This window comes from Galleria mellonella, unplaced genomic scaffold (assembly GCF_026898425.1).
Source record: "Galleria mellonella isolate WM207_F2 unplaced genomic scaffold, CSIRO_AGI_GalMel_v1 utg1812, whole genome shotgun sequence".
Classification (NCBI taxonomy): domain Eukaryota; kingdom Metazoa; phylum Arthropoda; class Insecta; order Lepidoptera; family Pyralidae; genus Galleria; species Galleria mellonella.
This window is the reverse complement of record NW_026442022.1, coordinates 392,565-415,430: the sequence shown is the minus strand read 5'-3', so window position 1 is coordinate 415,430 and position 22,866 is coordinate 392,565. Positions and strand designations below refer to the sequence as shown.

Below are 22,866 nucleotides of genomic sequence, written 5' to 3'. Positions count from 1 at the left end.
CACGCTGTACGTTTCTAAGAGGAGAACTCCATGTTGAAACTTGAAACAACTCGCTTGATAGAAAATAGTAACCATCACCTATAGCAAAAAACGACGTCATGGACAACCCGGAACTCACTATGACCCTCATAGTATATTATTTCTTTGCGTTACCATTCCTGAGGACTAGGGTATTATGATGACGATGTCAGCCGTTAACTGTCCACTGCTGCCTTTCCCTTGAGGAATCTTACTAGTAGTGACCACGCTAGGCAGGCATATTTTTTACCAGATTTTTTTTTATACAACTTAGAATGGCAAACAAGCTGACGGTCCACCTGATGGAAAGTGGTAACCGTCGCCTATAGACATGAGCAGTACCATGGACATTATAGAGTATACTGTTTCGCTCATTATATTGTTGATAGGTGTTATTCCTCTGTACCCAGTAAATTCACGCCATATTCCACCCTTTAAACTGAAACACAGCCACGTAAACACAACTGTTTTACGGTTGAATCACGAATGGGACAGAGGTACCCAAGCAGACGACTTTTGTAAAAAGTCTCTAAAAAATATTAATTTGGTACATAATAAAGCCCTCACCTGACTAGTGCTGAGTTTATATTCAATCATTTGTTTGTATGTGACGTCGGTGAACAAGGGTGGGAGTTCTCCGAGGGTTTCTCTCGCCGCCTCCCGGAGCGCTATCAGGTGGTTGTCTATGCCGCGGCCCAGAATGTTCGCTTCCATGATCGAAGTCTGCTGACGGGCTGCATCTTCGAACTTCTCAAGTCTCTTCTGTTCCTAATGGTAAATATGTAGTATAAATACCTATAGTCGATATAAAGGTACTAGATACGCAATATTTTATGCAAAATGTCTTTATAAAGTGAGGCTACTTGTACTCTTTCACAGATTTAGTAAAAGATGTTTTTTACGACTTTTATACGGTTTTTTTTAATTGAAAATCCCTTCCTTACTCTTGGTGTAATTTATCGTAATACTTAACCCTTCTAGCTTCCTCCAAGCGCCGCCAATATTTAATAATGAAATTTCTAAAAAAATATTATGTTTTCTATTAATTTCACTAAATAAGTTTAAACAGCAATGTTTTCTATGCGCTATATATTATCCATATATTTTCTGTAAAAAGAGGAGAATAAAATATTGATATGAGCACTTCACTACGGGATATCTTTTCCCGACTACAACCCAACCCATTAGAAACCTACGCAACAATGGACACGTCCGAACCTTTGAAAGAGTACAAGAAGAACTCACTTAAAAAAAAAAGAAATTCCAAAATCCACACATAAATTTCCACAAAATGCTTACAATACAACACAACTATGCAAAATGTATTGTGCATTTTAATAAGTAGATAAATGTGAAATAATATTAAGAAACCGTGAAAAAGTGTAGCAAGAAAAAAAAAGGTGAAGAACTTGCATCAAGATACCAGAACAGATAAAGGTTAATATAGTATTAAAAGTATGAAAACAGCGAGCGAGATAGAAAAGAGAAAAATATTTTAAATGTCACAGACAGTAACTGATCATTCTCCCGTTTTATGGAACTGGTTCAGCAAGCAGAATGTTAGATAAGACGATGAGAAAATTCAAATGAAGAGTCGTGAATTATATTCAAGTGTCGCTTGTATTAAATGTATGTTTACGCTTCAATTAACCCCATATTACGGTGGTGTGTGGTCTGGTGTGTCCACTACTCTTACATTATAAATGTCCTCACCCCGTACAAATTGAACGAGACCTTTTTCTGGGTGTCGTCGGTGGGCTCCGTGAGCGGCGACTTGTCCGCCGAGCACATGGCCTCGGACCAGGCGCGCGCCGCTTCGTGGGCAGACCTGATGTTGTCCACGCGACCAGCGCGGAATCGCCGTAGGGAGGCGGACTCGTATGTACTCACTAGGTAGCCGTACATCCTGTGAAGCCACAGTTGATAGTGGATTAATAAAGATCATATAATATTTGGAAAAATACGTGATGAAAGTGGATGAGAGGTTTAAGGATTAAGGTCTTTGAAATTCGATTCCATCTGCTTTACATATATGGGTTTTGGTGTGAGTGCAGTATTAAATTGTCATTAGCAATAGATGTGGTTTGAGATCCATGTTGGATTCAAGAGTTATCCTACTGTTTGTTTGTTTGTTTGTTTTTTTATTGATTACTATTATAATTTAATTGCTTTCTATTTGTATATAATTATTATATTCTTTTGTTTGTTTTGTTTTGATTTCTTTTGCTCTTGTTTTGTGCGCTACTGTGTGGGCCGCATGCTTCTTCGATTAAATTATTTCTTTCTTTCTTTCTTTAAACAGATAAGTAGATGGCATAATTTGCAGCGATTCGATCCTGAAGTCTTAAATTTCAAAATTTTTAAAACACGTTGACTATTTTTTTATGGGAAATGGAGACAAACGAGCATGCGGCTCACCTGATGGCTAGTAATTACCACAGCCCATTGATACTGACAATACCATAAGAGACAACACCGATACATTGCCGAATTTTTAATAAGGTAGAAATCTATTCTTGAAGGATCCCGTTGTCACATTGTTTCACATTGTACTTACCATTCTTGTACCTGATTGCTTCCTTTGTAGTAATAAAAATAACAAACATTCATCATAACCTTAAGTCTTAACAAAAATAAAAAATATCCTACATAATATAACGATAAGTCCTGTCTATTACAAAAAATGTCGTCAAAATTGGTGTAGTATCTATTGTCGAAGATACCGCGTACCTAATATACACGCTAAAAAAAAAACAGCAATATTGAGACCTCCACCTGGTACCGTTTAAGGAATCTCTTTTATGTATAAAAATCCATATTTCACGAATACAAAAATGGAAAGAAGAAAGAAATATATAGGAATGTACAATATTACCTATGTATGTAGATATATCACTTTTGCATATATAATAGATAGATATATACTCTTTACTGTTTCCTCCAAAAGATTACAATAGTAAACTTTTTATATATACAATTACAATAAATAATCACAGTGAGAAAACAATGGGCGATCTTATCGCTAAAAGCGATCTCTTCCAGGCAACCTTTGGATGGAGAGCAGTAATTATAAACAGTTTGATCGGAGGCACGATGAAAATTCTGTTATTTCTAAATATGTAATACATATAATAATGTAAATATATATTCTACCTACTTGTTATTATCCTATTACTACCTACTTATTATTATATACATAATATATACATTGTAAATAACAAAATTTGTCATACATACTTATAATAGGCATACTGCAAAGCGAGCTGTATGTAGACGTCAGGACTGGTGCGGCATGATTTCATAAATTCGCGTCCGTACCCACGGTACGTGTACACCTTGAAATCCAAGTCCAAAATGGCCCTGAAAAATAAACCAGTATTTTTTTTGGTGGATGAAAATGGAATGGTAACCCCGCCTGCGCTAACGGGATACGCTGGCGGAGCACCAGTGACGGGTGATAGATGAGAATGAAAACAAGCTAGTTAGCCCATCATGATGAATTCATCAGGAATTAACCATGATAGTTTCCAGAGGGAACCACGAGAAGGTCGACCTGGTTGGGTATATTGCTAGCAATGGGATTCTTAGTCTCCATTACTAACAATCCCTTCCCCCCAATAAATCAGTATTAGGAGACCATGGAAGTAGATGAGGCAAAGACGCATGTGTGGATAGACATAAGTTTTTGGTTCTAGTTGACGAGTTGTAGGACTTTTCCAAATGATTTCCAAAACAATGTTTATTTTATTTATTTATTTATACTTTTGCAGACATTGAAAAATGTCTACAGGGCGGACTTAATGCCTGATGGCATTCTCTACCAGTCAACCACCACGCCAGACAGAGAGAGCAAACGGCGGTGCACAGATTTAAGAAAATAGCAAATGAAATAAATATTTTAAGGGGTAACAATTTATGATAAATAAATCAACAGACTTGAAAGTATTTGTGTACTCACCGATCCAACTCCCTGGCGGCGTGATCAATAGTTCTAAGCACGTCAGGTGTGATGTTCCACCTCATGGCCTGCGGAGCGGGCAGCAGCGCGGGCGGTGGCGCGGGCCTCGACGCCACCTCTGCCCGGGCCAGCGCCCGCTCCGCCAGCCGCACCACCGCCACACCCTCGGCTGCGCTGTGCTCGTAGCACATGCCCACGGTGCCGTCCGAAGAGATGATTAGCTAAAAACAACAATATTTTAATATCTTTACATATCTAAATATCTCTTCTTTTTGTTTTGCTGCCATCTTCTGTCGGAAGACAAAGGGACAAACTTTTAAAGGGATCTGAACAGTTTAACCTGTGTTATCGCATTGTAGAGCGATGGTTTCCTATTTTTATCAAAGAATTCTTTTATGTTTTATTTGTAATAACTACCAGTTTAACTTCCGTGTAATTGAATCGAGATACCTCGACTAGTTTGGGGAACAATTTGTGATCCTTAGTCATGAGCGGCTGTGAAGTGAGCGATGTATTTTTATGAAACTTTTAACAAAAGAATCCTTTGTTTTTTTATACAACTTAGAATGGCAAACAAGCTGACGGCTCACCTGATGGAAAATGGTAACCGTCGCCTATAGACATAAGCAGTACCATGGACATAACAGAGTATACTGTTTCGTCCATGATACCCCCATGTGTTGCCATTTCTGACGACTCAGGTGTTGTTCCTTGTTGAATTTACAGGGTACAGCCCTGTAAATTCACGCTATATCCCACCCTTCAAACCGAAACACAGCTATGCAAACTGCTTTACGGTTGAAACATAAATGGGCCAAGGTACCCAAGCAAACAACTTTTTTACAAAGTCTCCCTCTGGTATTCCTCCCGAATTCCAGGCAAGTATGATTATGTAACATTGGATTTAAAGAATTTATTTTTTTCTGGATATTGAGTTCCCGATTTAGGTACCACAAGAATAACCTATCATCTGTACATACATAGATACAGTATTGTTATGTAAAATCTTTAATATTTCACGTCAAAGTAATTTAAGGTTTATATGACTGTACTGTTTAAGCAACTCACCTGTACGGTCTTATCGAACCAGCGGTTGGCGGAGTGGTGGGCGGTGCCGGCGCCGTGCATGGCGCGGAGCATGGCGTTGGTGTCGGCGTCGGTGTCCGCTCGGTCCCCGCCCGCCTCGTCCAAGCAGAGGATGCACAGCGATCGCGAGATAAGCTCCAAGTTCATGCGGTTGTTCTCATCTGGTTGTCAAGAAATATGAAGGTATTTATCATATCAGTCTTTAACTATCCACTGCTGAACATAAGCCTTAGGGTGTTTTGCCAGTAGTTGCCACGTTTGGCAAGCGGGTTGGCATTAGGGTGTTATGAAAGGAGAAATAGAATAATTAATAAGGAGGTGTACTTTGTAATGAAGTGTGAAAAGCTATTTTCTATCATACAAAAAACCGCCATATCTTTGGTATATTTGAACCATTTTTATTATTACAAAATATATACCTACATTACGTTACTATATTTTGTAATCGTTAGGAATGGCAACGAAGAGGGGAATTGTTCATGTATAAAGGTGGTCGCTACCACTTTCTATCAGGCAGGCCTGTAGCTAGTTTTTCATTTTAAATTGTATAAAAATAGTTCTTGCCGTTTACAACGGCGTAATAAATAACAATAATGGATTTACACTTAAAATAGAAATAAAAATATCCACGATTCTATATTCATTTGTCTTTGTTTGATGTGGACGAAAATCTTGAGGAGATTGTCTACCTTTTATGAGGTGTTCCCTAGTCTTGGCCCACTGATCCCTGTTCATGGACGTGAGCAGGCCGACCTTGGGGGCGGGTGGGGCGCCGGCCGCGTCCACCATCACGTGCAGTAGTTGAGCTTGGATCTCACCCGGGGTCAATCTGCCGCGGTCCACTGCTTTCACCGGGATCGGGTAGAACTGCACAAATACAAATATTATGTTACAATATACCAGCTACAACCACCTTCATCCGTAAGCAATTAGTAAAAAATGGTAATAATAAAAGATATAGTTTATCTATGTATCAATTAGTTATGTCTGATTATAGTGTTTTATGCGTTAAACTATATATTTTAACCAGAGGGAGACTTTGTACAAAAGTCGATTGCTTGGGTACCTCTGTCCCATTCGTGTTTCAACTGTGAAACAGTTATGTTTGCATGGCTGTGTTTCGGTTTAAAGGGTGGGATATGGCGTGAATTTACTACACAGAGGAATAACACCTGAGTCCTCAGAAATGGCAATGCATAGGTGGTGTCATGGACGAAACAGTATACTCTGTTATGCATGTCCATGGTACTGCTCGTGTCTATAAGCGACGGTTACCACTTTCCATCAGGTGCGCCGTCAGCTTGTTTGCCATTCTAAGTTGTATAAAAAAAAAAGAAAATTATTCTATACATACAGCAAAAACAATAATGCGTAGTTCTTTATCTAAGTACATAAGTTTTCTATTTTTGTAAACAAGACATTAGCTGAGAAAAATTTTTGTCTATCGATTTTGGCACGAGAAAGTTGCATAAATATTCTTCTTTATTGATTAAATTTTTATAATTTAGTAATCTAGCTGACTATGGCTGTTAAAATGAAGTCGTTTTGGTATAGAACTTAGAATACTAATTAGATTGATAGATACATAGACAATTTATTTGCATTACTTACAGCACGCACATGAAAACACACATATATTCAATTCAATTTATTGCATTCATTTCATTTCATTATTAAGATGTTAATAATTAATAAAGCATATTGTAAAACCTGTCGGACACAGCGATCAGGAGCGGGGAGGGCGACGTTTATTAAATTTTCATGAACATTTCAATAATTAAATAATTCAATCTTAATTTTATCAATTTAATTCAATTTCAAATTAATTTAATTATTTTAACGAATTTTTTATTTCCATATGTTTTATGTTTTAATTTAATGCAATTTATATATATATATATATATATATATATATATATATATATATCTAATTATATTATATACCAAATTAATATTATGTATCAAATCTTGTAAACTCAGAATAAAGATTTTATTATTATTAAATACAAATAATATTTATATTTATATATATATCGGCGTAAGCATTACTGTCTGTAACTGTGAACGATTACCTTTATAGTACCTTTATAAAATATTTCCATAAACGCAAATGATTTTCTATTAAATCATAATTTCGCGATAAACATAAATTAAATGATTGTATTTCCTTTTGCTCAAACAGAAATGGGATTCTCATTTGACTATTATTTCTATTTAAATGAATTAAATAAATGATTGTATTTCCATTTGCTGCAAACAGAAATATTTAGTATTTCAATGTATCACACTAACAAATTAATCAATATCAATGTTTTATAATAGACTAAACAATTGTAAGTAATTGTATTCACTTATGTAAAAGAAAAATAAGGTATTCAAATGACTGTTCAGTATTTTTACTAGAACACATTATTAAATTAACTATTGCACAATGTTAAGGTTCAACATAATTGTAAATAAGTTATTTTTATAATACTTAGTTACTTCTAGAAAGTTGTAATAAAATAAATAGAATAAATAAATAAAGTTGTGAAACTGTGAGCGAGTCCACGAGCGCGCATTTGATTTAACGGAAAAAGCATTCGTGCCTTTGAACAACATAGTTATAAATGTATAAAAACAGAATTTTCGGTCGAATAGTGACCGAGACACTGTACAGTATTGATGCCTGAGGGCTATAAATATAAGTGTAATTGGTAAAGTAAAGAAATAAAATGGTTCAAAGAAGAAAAGTATAATTTGTTATAGTTACAAATGAATAAAGAATGAATCAAGACAAAATCAAGTAATTTCGGTAATACTAACATCACTATGCCAAAAATTAGGCAAAAACACAAACTGTTTCGTTTTATATATAAACAGTAAAAAGAGATAAAAGAATGCATATATAAAAAAAGCAAAATATATAAAACTTGTAACAATTTTTTCCTTCATGCGTATGCCATAGTAACACAAAATGGTAATTCTTAGTTCTGTTCTATGCATTTTCCATCAGTCGGCTCAGATCGGCTTCTTCTGTTATAGGTATGGGTTTCATATTATATGAAAGTAAAACAAATAATTAATTAACCGATACATTACTTGGGTGATCAGTCAATTAAATGGAGTAAGCAAATTGCAAAACGTCCACACTTACAAACTTTGCAAAACCAAGTTAAGTGATAAAGTGTACCGCGGCGGTTTCCAAGTGTTAAGTAAGTTACCTTGAAATAGAACTAAGTAATGAAGTTATGGCGGGGTTAGGGGACAACTACGCGGGGCGAATTGAATGAAACGTTGTGGAACCGATAGCTAGTTTTGAACGACATTTCTAAAGAATATAATTTATAGATATAATTATATTTATTTTGATATATTCTTATGGTTTAAGTAAATAAAAAAATTGTTATTTTGAGAAAGGACGTCTTTTGGGTTATCACTTTAAAGTTATAGAACCAATTATATACTATTATTTTTTTAAATATTTGTATATAAATAGGTGGAAAAAAAAATTATGTCTTGACTCTCTAAAATACCAGAAAAAAGTCGTAGTATATCTGGAGAGACGAGCTCGACTAAATTAAAAAGGCTTAATACGCCTTGACCAGCAACCGTGGGAGGAGAAAGCAGTTAAGGGGAGGGGAACCTTTGATTAGCAGTGGGACATATAGGAGTTTGTAATGGTCTGAGTAAGCTTTCAATGAGAGAATAGAAACTTCGAATTTCTACGGAAGCGACAACCGGGTTTTACAGTGACAAATATTGGAGTTACTTACATGATTTCTGCATGCTACAACCACCAACTCCTCAGTTTCCGTGTCAGATCTCTTCGGCGGTAGCTCGAGTCTATCGCGTACCATTTCAGGTATACGACATACTCCTAACAGTCGGTAGAACTGTTCCATGCACAGTGGCTGGCCTTTCTCGCGGCTGGTGGCTCGCTCTAGAGGTAGTTCTCCTCTGAAGAATAAGAAGTATTAGATAAATTAGGATAATTTCTTTCCACTTATTTTTTATGATACTTAGATTGGCCGTGCGGTCCTGGCATAGAATAGGCCTCTCCTTCCTTTCTCTTGGGTGTCGTAAGAGACGACGAAGGGAGGACGAGGGATGGGCAGCAGTGTCTGTCTTAAAACATCTCTAGAGCCTAACTGCGGTTGCCAATTCGTTTGCCAAGCGTGATAAACACCAAGTAGTGGTGAACTCTAAACGAGGCATCTTCAGGCAAATTATTAAATCGCTGCTTGAAGCCTAGTGTTAGTTCGGAACTCAAACTACGAAAAGTTTCGCTGTTTAGTACTGAACGGTTCTGGTAGTAAAAGTGGGGGTCAGTCTTCGAGTGTTGACAGTCTACTATCATACTAACGGCAGTAGAATTAAATAATTCGAATCAAATACCCAGTGATGTGGACACCTAGTTCAATAAAAAAAAAGTAGTATTTGAAAATGGACTATTTCCTTGTGGTACCTGTCCAACATCTCTTTGTAATCGAGTAGATCGTCAATAAACAGTGCCCCCAGGTCGGCCACCTCCTCCATCTTGGCGAAGTGGCGGCGAGGGAACACCATGCCAGGGTTGGAGTTGATTGGCAGTGGGGCGCGCACCTTCAGGTACATGTCGTCCAGCCACCAGTCCGTCACCTTAAAACACAGGTATTTTTTAGTGATGGAAAAATTTCAAATCGAGCGGGATTTGAATCCGCACCTACACTACCTACCAGCATATCATAACTAGTTCGACTTTCCACTTCATTAGACATTTGGTGTTTTTTCTTTTCTCTATTATTGACATTTCTAATATCATTGACATCTAAGAGAAAAAATTGTACAGATTTCATTTAAAATGATTTTTTATATATTATAATAAATAGAATATTGTTACTGTAAGATCTGAAATAATTTAAAATGTCTCCATTTATAAGACTTTACTATTTTGCACGCCATTAAAACAATGTGGCTAAATATGTGATTCTATAACGCTAATTAAAATCTATTTAAATATGGTGATTTATGCAAATAAATTGTTATTGTTAATTCGAAGCCATCTTAATTTGGCTCTCGATAGAAAAATGTACGAATTAAAAGATAGTGAATCAATTAATTACTTTATTCATCAGTTATTTCAATTTACAAAATCTAAAAATAATGATTATATGGAACAGTGGGACTTAGAAAGAATAATGTCCGTCTAGATCTTCGACGTTTTCTTGTCGTTTTAGTTGATACTGTCGTTCGAGGCTCCCAATTATCCTTTTCATAATAAGAGGGTGCATCGATATACCGGGAGTCTTCTGAAATGTCCAACAATGGCGGCCTTAAGAAATAATCTTTAGATATCGACCGCGATGTAGACCTTTCAAAATCAGCACTGAAAACGTAATTCCTTATTGAATCTATTCTATCTCTCAAGAACTTAGGTTTGTTTATTGAAGACATGAAGGTAGGTTTATCCAGTACTGATTCCAACGAATTTATTAGTTGAGTATCAGGTTCTTTTAGAACTCCTTGAATAAAGTTCAGTTTTTCTTTCCAAGTCATACCAGGCTTGTGACGAGTTAAATAATCTTCTCTGTAAAAATTTTCATTATTTTCTTTTATCAAAGGTTTCGGTCTGAAATAAGTCTTAGAGATGGATCCTTTTCTCTGATTTTCAAATTTAGGACGCAGATTTACTTTTTTTGGTACAGTTGTGACTTGTGTGTTTATAGCAAAAAAAATCTTACTATGTGTTTTTGGAATATCTAATATAATATTTTTTTGTGTCGTAAATCGTTTTTGTGAGAAGATATCATTTGAATGCATTGCAAGTTTTTTTTTGTTCATTTTGTTCCCTATCTGGATTCTTCTTATTACTTTTCTTTTAGTTTGTAATGGCATCATTTTAAATGGGTACAGTTTGGTTTTAGCAAACGGCTTCAATGAGAGTTTTTTCGTTCTATTATTACTTTTCTTAGTATTTTTAATCATAGCTGATCGAATATTTTTTTCTTTATTATTTTTGTAGTCGTCATTATATTCTTTAGCTTAGAATGATTTGATAGAGTTTCACTTTTTACTGTATAATTTGTACCATCCATAAGTTGAATAAAGCCTTGTACAGTTTGAAATATTTGACCACTATGATTTCGTATCAATTCACACGTTGTAGTATTCTTTATAAATGGCAATTGTTCAATAGGTTTACAAATATTTAACAATGATTTATTCTCTGTAAGTTTTTCATTGTATAATGAGATATCTGTGTACAGGTCGTCTTTAGTAGTGGGTTTGAAAGTATTATATTTTATCGTTTTGTGTCTCAACATTTCTTCCATAATTGTTTGTTTTGTCCATTCATAATTAGATGTTTTGATAATAGTATAACTATTATTTTTGGTATCATTTAAATTAGGTTTTAAATGATGTAATAAAAATTGATCATTTACACTTTTGTCATCTTTGTTGTTACTTGTAGTTAAATTATTTTCTATAGGGTAACGATTATTGTTGCTGATAACCTCTTTAAGTAGAGTATTATTTTGTTCAATATTAAAGTTGTTATTTTGGCTAGAGATATGATCCATATTATTTTTAGTTTTTATATTGTATTCATGAAAAGATTGAAGGGGAACACGAGTTGATTTAGAAAGATATGATTTCATATTTTTGTGAAATTCAACCTTATAATATTCTTCATTACTATTGGTAGTATCATTTTTCCTCAGTGACTGGAAACTTTGATCTAATCTTGTAACATCATTATTGTTATTTATTTCCTGCGTGAATAATTCTAATGATTTATCTAATTTACTATTTGTGTAGACATTTTCATATAATAAAGCAGTTTTAGTAGATTTTCTAATGGCTAATCCCGTTGTTAGTGAATAATTATTATTTGCAAAGATATTCTTATTTAAAGATACATTTATGTTAGTTTCTGCAGTTATAACATCTTTTCTCTTATGTACATTACTAGTTTCTGAATACTTTGCCTGTACCTTATTTTTATCTCGAGCTTCTTGTGTGGTCTCACTTACGTTATTATATATTACCATTGTGGTTGTATCTTGTACTGACTCTCGTATGGGTACTGCAGTAGATTTATTATTTGCATATAAGGTAACTTGTTCTGTATTTAATAAATTATTTTGCCAATCTAAATTATTTGTATTGTTATAATATATTGATGTTGTATTTACTAATATATGAGGATTATAATATTGTATTTTAAATTCAGTGGTGTTATATTTATTTTCTAAAATAGTTTTATCTGTTATTTGTTGTATATGCTGGTTATTTGTACTAGAATTCTGAATTTTTTTGTTGGTCAAGAATCTAAATTCTGAGTCCGAAGTTAAAGATCTGTCTTTATTATCAAAATTACTATTAGTAGGAAACTTATGTAGTCTTATTATTGTGTCTGTTCCGCTTTTTAGAATATTAGTTTTCGAATAATTCGTATTTACGTTATCTTCAGTACTAACTTCTTGTATTGTCTTATTGGTATTATTATATATCTGACTTGGCATAAAGCTTATATTGTTTGTTGATTCTTGTATAATCCTTGCAGTAGATGTATTTCTTGCAAATGCAAAAATATTTTTTGTATCCAATATATTATTGTGACTATCTATATATGCTGTATTATATTTAGGTGTAGATATAACCGATACAGCAATATTTTTAACTTCTATTTTATTTAATAACGGTTTATTCGTATCGTAATCATTATAATTTGTATAGTTATGATCTTCAAATGTGAACTTACTTAGTTTTTGTTCATGATTTCTAATATGAATATTAGAGGATTTTAGTGTGTTATTAATTACAATTTTGTTATTCTGTATAGCAAAAATATCTGTGTTTGGTAGTTTATCAGTAATACTTCTTGTGATTTTGGAGTCAATAGTATTTTTATAATTTCCATTTATATCTCCATGAACTCTAGTATTTGATGTTGAATTATTTGGGATATTATTTATAGCTCCTGTTGATATAAAATGCTGCAATTTCTTATTAATCAGAGATTGTGTAGTAGAACTATAAAAGGTTTTTGGTACTCTTTTTTGATCATCAAATTTTGTTTGCGGTTGTATAGTTTTTTTTGAAAAATATTTCTTGGAATCCAAATTTTCATGTTGTGTTACTTCCATAGATAATCCTTTATTATCATTTAATTTATATTTAAATAAAATATTTTTCTCAATCCAATTTGGAAATTCTCTGTTTATAGATTTTGTTGATTCCTTATATATAAGTTCTTTACTATTATTTAATACCTGAAAGTTTTGATAATTTATAGAAGTCTGACTATTATTTCGTATATACAACATAGACAGATTTTGATTATTATTTATTAAGTGGCTTTTTGCAGTATTATAAGTCTCTATGTATTTTGGTAACTCCAAATTAATTGCAACTATTTTTTTATCATTCGAACCCATTTGAATGTACGGCGTCAATTTTAATACAGGTCTTGTAAATGTCACAAGTTCTTTATTAGTCGAGATTTTAAAAGTGGTTCCTGTTGTTGAATCTTCAGTAGTTCCTAATATAAAATTTTTAAAATTTAATATTTCATTATTATTTATTTGATCTTTCTGTAATGAATCTGAGGTTTGAAGTTGTGTCGTTAACGTATATGGCACTCCAATATTTTTTAAACTAGGTGTAATTGTTTTTGTGGATTTGAAAGTTTTATTTCTCGTTGATTTTTGTAAAAATTTCTTAGTTATTGATTTTTTTAAAATTGTTATGTCGTATTTCATAATCTTTATCTAATATCGCCAAGTTTTGATATTTTTCAGTGGTTAGTTTATTTTCCATATATGATTCATATTTACGTAGATATGCATTATTTTTAGTTAAAATATTCGAAGCAAATGGTTTACTTATTGCATCACTATATAATATAGTGTATTTTAAAATAACATTACTTTTTGCAGTTCCATTATCATTCAAATGTATTTTATTACTCGGCTTCAACTTTATTTTAATCGCTGGCTGGGTCGTAGATTTTATATTTCTCATTAATTTTAGTAAAGACCATTTTTTTACATCTGGTTTAGTTGTTAAGACATTTATTTCATAAGTTAACATTGAGTTATTAATTTGAGAAGAGTTATCTGTTGAATCTAAGTTTTGGGGTTGTAATGGTGGCATATATGTCGATCCAATATGATTTAATTTAAGTGTTGTTACTTTTGCAAATTTGGAAATTCCGTTTTTCTGTAACTGGTTTGAATTTTTTTTAGGATTTGTCTCTGTTTTTTCTTTACGTATTATTTTGTTATCTTTAACTAATTTCTGTAAGTTTTTATGTTCTTCTGATAAAACTTTATTATTTTCTGTATACATGTGAATTTGAGATAAGTCAGTGATATACTTTATTGAAATTTTAGAGCTAGATGACTGAGTTTTTGTAATATTATCTAATGCTATGTATTTTGAATTCGCATCAATTTTAGTAACGTTACTGCTATTATTGTATGTCTTATATTTTGATGTCAACTTAATTGAGGTCACTGGTGGCGTCGTAGATTCTTTATTTATTAAAGCAGAGGGTTTATAATCGCTTATTTGATCGTATTGTGTTGAAGTAAAGTCTTGTGGTCGTGTTACTCTCGTAAGTAATCTTGTCATATCTTTTATTAAATATGCAGTTAATTTTGTTGATTTGAAAAGTTTATTTTTCTGTGTTGTGTTTAAAATTTTTACTTTTACGGAATTTTTTGATTCTCTACGTAGTTCTTCATTTGATATTTGGAAATTATTACTTACATTCTCATTTTCATTTGTCAAATTTGTATTAACAATTTGAATAAAATTTTGTTTTATGATTTTTAAATTGTTAGTAGAATTCAAGTCATGTTTAATATTACTTGGAGATTTAATACTCTCAGTTATTATTTGTTTATGAATAACGTCATTATTTTCTATATCAGTTGTGCTCTCAATAGAAAAACTTTTCATTACTGTAGTGTTATTTAATTTTTTTAAATTATTTTTTATCATGAGTGAATCGGTAGGATACATATGATGACTAAATTTTGTCCTTGTTGTCAACATATTGTTATATGTCAAAAAATATTTCTTATCGAGTGATCGTTCCAGATATATATTTGATAAAGTAGTAGTTTCATGTTTAGATTGAACATTTAGATTCGTACTCATTTTTAATGCAGGAAATTTTACAGTTACTCCAAGTTTTCTTGTGGTAATATTATTTCTAGGATTAAAATATTCTATCTTTGATGAAGTGATATTTTCCCCTAACGTTTTGTTTTTCATATTGGAATAAATTAAAGTAGTGGTATTTCTCCATGGTATCCATTTAGAATTACTAATAGCATTTACAGTTGGACTTAATCCATTTGTTTGTATTGTTTCTTTTATATCTTTAACGAATAATCCAAAATTATTTTTCGTACTCTCAATAAATATATAACCAGGATTTATACTTATAATTTCCATATTTTCATCCCTGATTTTTGTTTTATTATATATTAATAATTCTGAAGAGTTGTATGCATTTCTTTGTTTAACAATTAGATGAGTAGGAGCATTATTCTTATCATAATTTATTGTATCAACTTGATTTATTGCCATCTTATAATCTTTATTTGGAATTATAATTGAATTTGGAACTTCTAGAATAATTTTGTCTACTTTCCATGTTTTTGAGTTAATCAAATTTTGCAGTTTTATACTTTCATTTTTATTTATGAATATTGTGTCATTCGTTACGTGATTTATATAAGGTATAAATGTCGTTTTAACTTCTCTATTTTTTCGATGGTTATCTGATAGAGGGTTTAAAATACTTTCAGCTGGAATTTCCTGATTTGTTGTTAATGTATTAGACATTTTGGTACTTAAGTTATTAAATTTTAAGTTTTGATGTTTATTATCAAAGTTTATTGTTGATTGATTATTATTTTTATTTAAAATATTCTTTAGAATTAAAGAATTTACATTATGTTCTTTCTGTACTAAATTTTCTTCAATATTATTTGTAAAATTTGCAGATTGTGTTGACACAATCGATTCCTTTATATTTTTAAATGGAAAATATACTTTTGGTATCGTAACAAATTGATCTGATATATTACTGCCCGTTTTATTTATAAATAATTTCATTTTTTCCGCATTTGAAGTATTAATTTCTAATGATACTGGTATTATTACTTTAAAATTCTCTTTTACTAATAATGGTTTTCTGGTTACATATGTAATTATTTGAGGAGTATGTTCTGCATCTTCTTGAGTTTTTAATTTATTAATAGTTGTTTTGATTGCATGGTCCTGAATAGTTTCATTGTAACAAAGAGGCTGTATAGATTCCTTAGCAGTAATATTCAACTTCGGTGTATTTTGTTCTAATGTTTTACCATCATTTCTCATACTCCAAGATTTAATGACTATCTTATTTATTTTAACTGCAAAAACTGTTGTAGTAGCAGATTTGTTAATACCACTGAAACTGTTATTTCTATGTTGGTTAGTTATAATACCTGTATATGTAGAAATATTTTTGCCTACAATATTCTCTATATACGACTGATTGTTACTTATTACAGTACTTTCTAGTAAGATCGGAGAGTCAGTTGGTACTAGATAATTTTTATTATCATAGAATAATTTGGTTCTACTCGTCATACTACGAGGTAAATTAAATTTACTGAAAGTAATAACGTTCGTACTTGGACTTGTTTTTACCTGTTTCCATTCTGACATATTTTTATTTAATGCTGAATTAATCCAGGATTCATTTGTAGTATTATTTATTAAATTTGATATGTCTAACCTATTGTTTGCGATAAAGGTAGTTTGGTGGAACAAATATTTATCAGGAATTGTTCTTTCTAGTACCTTGTTTACGGAAGTGGACCGATTACGATAAAAAAATAATTCATTCCATATTCTATTAGTTTTTATCTCATTTTTAATACTTTTATTTTCTTCTTTATCCATATTATTTAATTCAAAATACCTTAAATTATTTAAAATATCATCCGACACATTCACTTTCAGCATTTCTCCAATTTTCGAAATAGATATATCTGTATTCTCTTTTATTTTGTTATCATACAACTTAAGTAATTTTTTAATATTTAATATCGTATCTTTATAATTTTCATAATTTATTTGTGAAGTGAAGTTGTAATTTTTATAGCTATTCTTTGATGTATTTTCTATATTGAACTGTTCTTTGATAAAGCCCTTCACACATGATGGTGACTTTATGCCATGGTTGCAACATATATTGATATAGTCTGTGTGATTTATTCTAGTTAGTGTATCTATATACATTTTAATAGACCCATTTTTTAATAATAGTTTAGATATTTTTGTTAAATTTTTGTTTTCACTTTCCATAAGAAATGTGTATATTGACTGTAAATTACATTCAGAAACTGTATAGTTCGCTGGATATTCTTCGCTCTCCTTATTTTTTACATCGTATTTTGTATCTAAAATATCAATATCAATACTGGAATTTGAATTTAAGATTTTGTTAATTTGATTCCCGTTAATTTCAAATGGTTCACTAACATTTTTTATATTTTTCTCTTTTGTAGGATATAATGTAATAATGACTATAATACTATGGTTTGGTCTGTCTCTGATATAAAGTTTACTCTTTTTGAATAAGAAATGACGTTTTATTGTAAAGTTATGATGCTGTGGGTTCTGTATGAATAGTTTGAATAAAATATCTTTTATCATTGATTTACTCTGAATAAAGGAACTTATTTGGTTATCTTTTAATATGGATTCATTCGTGATTTCATGATGTTTCCTACAATTCTTCATTAATTGTTCATTGTCTTCACCACTTACATTACGCACATAGACAATGTTACTGGCCAGTTCTTTTCGTAAATTAAAGCATGTATTATTGTAGATATTTCTGTACAAATCAATAACTTTGGTATCTGCATCGCGTGAGTCATCCCATTGTAATGAATTTGTTTCACCATTAAATAAAACTCTTTTCTCTTTTTCCTGTAAACTTTCACGCATGCAAATACACAGGCTGTTCAATAATTTTAAGGTAACATGAAGCAAGTGCTCGTTATTCGGCGCCGCGTCCACTGTTTCCAGTATTTTTATCAACACCGGACTTTCACTAACACTATTTGTCTCCTTCGATTGTTCCACTTGCACTGTGTCATTACATTTTGTGATAAATAATATATATAATAATAAATATAGCCCCTCTCTGTTCATTTTCAATTCCTTATAAATATATATGTTTGGGACTGCATATTGTTTGTGTTGGCACCATCGAATCGGCTCGACGCGAACAATGGTGTTCGTGTAATGACATTGTTTTAAGTAACCGTTTATGAACCAAAATATTTTTTGTTTGCTTCCCGATAAGAGCGACTTGCTTACTTTAATATTACCTAAAATTGCTTATACTTGATTCCGGTTGTAAGCATGCGGTGTGCCTACCTATAATTATCTGGGAAAGATGGGATTGTTAGTAATGTGAACTGCCAGTCCCGTTACTAGCAATATGCGCTATCTGGTCGACCTCCACATGGTCCCCCCTGGAAACCATCGTGCTGATGTATTCATCACGATAAGCTAACTGACCTGTCTATCCATTCTTACCTGCCACCACTCACTGATGCCCCGCCAGCGTATACCGTTAGCGCAGGCGGGGTAACAATTTAAATATCATCCATTAAAAAAAAAGTTAAATTATCTTTCATTTAATATCACAGGCCTTTTATTTCCCTCTAACAACATGTTTTATTAAATTCAAGTTGACATAGCGAGCCAAATTGGACGTTGGCAGTCATTCAAATTGCATTGCAATTAAACTTGAACGCTTCATGCAATTTTAATTAGGAGCGTAATCAAGAAAAACGTTTTTGTATAACCTTTTTAAAATGTTAATTATTTTTATTTTTTTCTCTAAAATCTATTCTAGTACAGAGTAAATAGAACCCCACAAATGTGATAGAGTTATGAAAGAAAGAAAATACTTAAATTCTTTCATTAAATAATGTTGGCATCAACTGTTTGTGCCAAAATAAATTAAATAAATGTACTTTTATAATGTAAATTTTATAAGAAGCTGGGAGGATTGCATAATATCGCAAACATTATGCAATTCCCCTCCCTCCCCCCTCCACATTTGTACAATTAGATTCCACCAGTGAAAACTATTCAAAATACTTTTTTGAAATTCTGTTCAACCTACATAGGTTTCGTTAATAGAGACTAGTGTGGAACGACCGAATATATTATCGTATCCAGTGAGATCTTTCATGATTTTTCACGAAAGATCCTTTTGGATAGCATAAATTAGTGGGGGAAGGGATTGTTAGTAAAGGCACTACCAACCCTATTGCCAGCAATATACTTTGTCAATATGAGAATATACTAAATACCAGGTATATTCATCACGACGGGCCAACAGACCTGCTTTCATCCTCACCTCACTTTGTCCTCCCTGGTGTCCCGCCAGCATGTGCCGATAGTACAATTGGGGTTACCATTAATTAAAAAAATCCCTAAATTAGTACTACCTACTACTCTTCATATATGGAAGACGCCTGTGATATTAAATTTCTGGTACGCTTTCATTGAATACAAAGAACTCAGACGTGACTTACCGGGCTACAACTGTACATCCATAATATACGAGGTTATTGACAACTATTTTAGAATAAGAACGAAAACAGCCTAAAAAATCTTTACACCAGAGGACAACACACACAAAATGTAAACAAACTGTACGGGAATCAATATCTATGGTATAGGAGCGCCTAGTAACTACGTGTGAGCACGTAGACGGTTATTCGATGTTCCATTACGAAGAACAGAGTTCGCTAAGCAAGCTCCCCTATCTCTTGCATTGAAACTACTCAATGATATTTTGAGCCAGTATCCGCAATTGGATGTATTTGCCTCCAACTTGCTGGAGTTTCGTCGAGTGACCACAGAGTATTTGTGTTTAGATCTTTTTTGTTTCAGTTAAATCTTTTTATAATATTTTTTGTTTAATATTTTTGTGCAATATTCCTTTTTGTATGTTATTGTACTCATGCTTTCCTGGGTGAGCGTATTGGAAGACTGTAAGGCTCACCCAGTGGATGTAATAAATAAATAAATAAATATTATTGTGAATGCTAACCCAGTTTTCCATCTCAGCCTGTCGTTCCAGCAGCATCTCCTGCAGCCTGGGCCCCAGCTCTTCCATAAACCCCCGCACCAGCCCCCGCGTGTGCTCCAGCTGCTGTTGGTTGACAATCACCGCTGCGAACTCCAGGTACGAGTCCATCGTTGCCTGTAGATCTGGCACCGGTAATTTAGGTAATTGGACATTCTGAAATCAAAGAAATGAATAGCTATTTAGCTGCATCGCTTTTTTATTATTACCTGGTCGAACTCCACTCTGTTTTTATTGGTCTGGATATTTTCTTATGACTCGTATGTAAGTATTTTTATTTATTTATTTATTTAAACTTTAATGAACAGTAAAATTCTATGTACATTTGGCGGACTTAACACCGGACGGTGTTCTCTATCAGTCAACCATTGGACGAACAGACAAATAAGTAGGCGGTGCATTATTGAATAGAGGAAAAATAAAGCAATGCTTGATAAATTTATATAATATAAACATACATATAATATATAAATTAAATGAATAAATACATACAATAAATGCATACATAAATAAATACATAAAATATTACTAAATAAAACAACTGCAATAGAAGAGCAAATAGCAATCTATGACTCAAACAGAGTAACCAGCAGGAGAAGCTTAAAGGAAAAGTGAATTTTTTAAGAAATAGGTGCGCAGTTTGTGTTTAAAAGCTAGCTTGTTTAGGGTAGATCTTATGTCAAGCGGTAGTGTAAGTATGCCGTTTCTGTCCACAGTTGAACATAAGCTTCCCTTATAGTGGTTTATGCCAGTAGTTGTCACGCTTGGCAGGCGGGTTGGCACCCTCAGCTAGTCTTCTGATGATGTTTTATAGGGGACGCTGCTGCGTCTCAACCATTACTACTATCCTTATTTGTACCCATCACTGTTCGTATCCGGTATGGTAGGTCTAGAAACGCTCGAGGTAAGGCGAGAGTGCAATTTTGCATGATGCACTATTATCGGTTGCTCAACGACGGAATAGACAATCCTGCAACTCTCAGCCGTTGTTCTTTGTACGCACCCCAACGCTGCATGCGATTGCGTGCACGTCGATTACTATCGGCACCGCCGGTTCGCACCTGTACTGCTCAGTTTGCTCCCACTTATCAGGCTATTTCTCTGCTCAATTCTCTGATTGCTCAGCAGCCAGATATTGACATATTTAATGACAAAATAGATATATTTTTAAAATGTTGTACAAAATTTGTAAGTTTGTAAAATAAACCTATGGCTCACTACACGTTTTGGGAGACTGTAAGCGTGGTGAGTAATTTTCAAGTAAATAAATAAATTAAGTTCCCCTAGTCGCCTCTTACGACACTCATGGGAAAGGAAGAATAGGTCTATTCTATATCGGGACCACATTTCAAAAATGTTCTTCTTCTTCTTTCTTTTTTTTCTTCAAAAGGGGGGTAAAGAGGTTTCTTCAGGGTCGGCAACGCGCGCGTAATACCTCTGGTATTGCAGGCGTTCATAGGCTACGGTAACCGCTTACCATCAGGTGGGCCGTATGCTTGTTTGCCACCTCAGTGGTATAAAAAAAAAGTATATGATACTGACCTGAAATTCTGCGTCGTCGCCGCTGTAGCCCTGCGTGCTGAGCCATCGTTTCGGCAGCGACAGCAGCGACTCCCCCCATGCTGCAACAAATAATGTCAACATTAATATCTTTGAAAATAAAAATAAAAAATACTATATATAACGTTTAGCATTTACCCGTGACTTCGGCTACGTGACCGGTACATGTTAACTAACCGGGTATGTGTAATCCGTATTAACTATGGAAACAACAGAAATACTCCTCAGGTTGACCACTAGATGGAGTTGTTATTTTAGTTTGTGCATGTTCTATGACACGATGTTAAGATTTCTAACATGTGTATATAAGCTCAAGAATATATAAAATAAAATTAATTTCCTAAACTGTCCTGACGGAGAATCGAACTTGACACATCCTTTAAAGCAGTTTGTTTAACACTGTACTACAGGAGGGGGAAGGGTTGTTAGTAATGGGGATTAGCAATCCTATTACTAGCATTATACTCTATCAGGTCGACCTCCTCGCGGTACCCCCTGGAAACCATCGTGATTGATTCATTGTTGTCCCGCCAATGTATATCGGGTGTTACCATTCCATTATCATCCATTAAAAAAACACTACGCAAGAAGAAAGAAAGAAATTGTTAGTAATGGGATCTAATTCCACCTTTACTAACAATTTATACTATCAGATCGACCTCCACATGGTTCCTCCTGGAAACAATCGTAGTTTATTCTTGTTGAATTAGTCACGATAAGCCAACAAATCTGCTTCATCCTCACCTATCAACCCTCACTGGTGCCCCGCCAGCGTAAACGGATAGCACAGGCGGGGTCACTGTTTCATTTACACCCATTAAAAAAAAATACTGCGCCACAAACCTGGTCGAAAATACACTGAAAGTTAAATAACTGCTAACTGTGATATATGCATCGGTATAAAGTCCTTCGATATAAATTATCCGGTTGGAGGCCGGCCGGCACCGGAAACATCGAGAGCCGGATATGAGCTTCATGGGGCAGCAAATCTTACATGATCACGCTGGATACGTAACGGTTTCATTATTAAAAATGTAATATATTGCGTTTTGCTAAAGGTAAAGTACAAAAGACAACATTTACCTATTTATTTTAA

The 22,866-nt window shown here is 33.2% G+C and overlaps 1 protein-coding gene across 1 annotated transcript in view; it reads right to left on the bottom strand.

Annotated features, from left to right (window-relative positions):
* The window catches only part of LOC113519082 (choline O-acetyltransferase), a 29,213-nt gene extending 7,384 nt beyond the window's left edge, over positions 1-21,829 (bottom strand). Inside the window, exons 1-10 of the mRNA XM_031907826.2 lie at positions 21,753-21,829; positions 20,175-20,366; positions 9,510-9,682; positions 8,818-9,001; positions 5,752-5,929; positions 5,045-5,223; positions 3,977-4,197; positions 3,256-3,378; positions 1,753-1,924; positions 586-786 (exon numbers count right to left, since the gene is read on the bottom strand). Of these exons, the coding sequence (XP_031763686.2) occupies positions 586-786; positions 1,753-1,924; positions 3,256-3,378; positions 3,977-4,197; positions 5,045-5,223; positions 5,752-5,929; positions 8,818-9,001; positions 9,510-9,682; positions 20,175-20,321 (1,578 nt within the window). The 5' untranslated portion in view covers positions 20,322-20,366; positions 21,753-21,829. The remainder of the gene's footprint in view (positions 1-585; positions 787-1,752; positions 1,925-3,255; positions 3,379-3,976; positions 4,198-5,044; positions 5,224-5,751; positions 5,930-8,817; positions 9,002-9,509; positions 9,683-20,174; positions 20,367-21,752) is intronic.
* Positions 21,830-22,866: the final 1,037 nt, after the last annotated feature.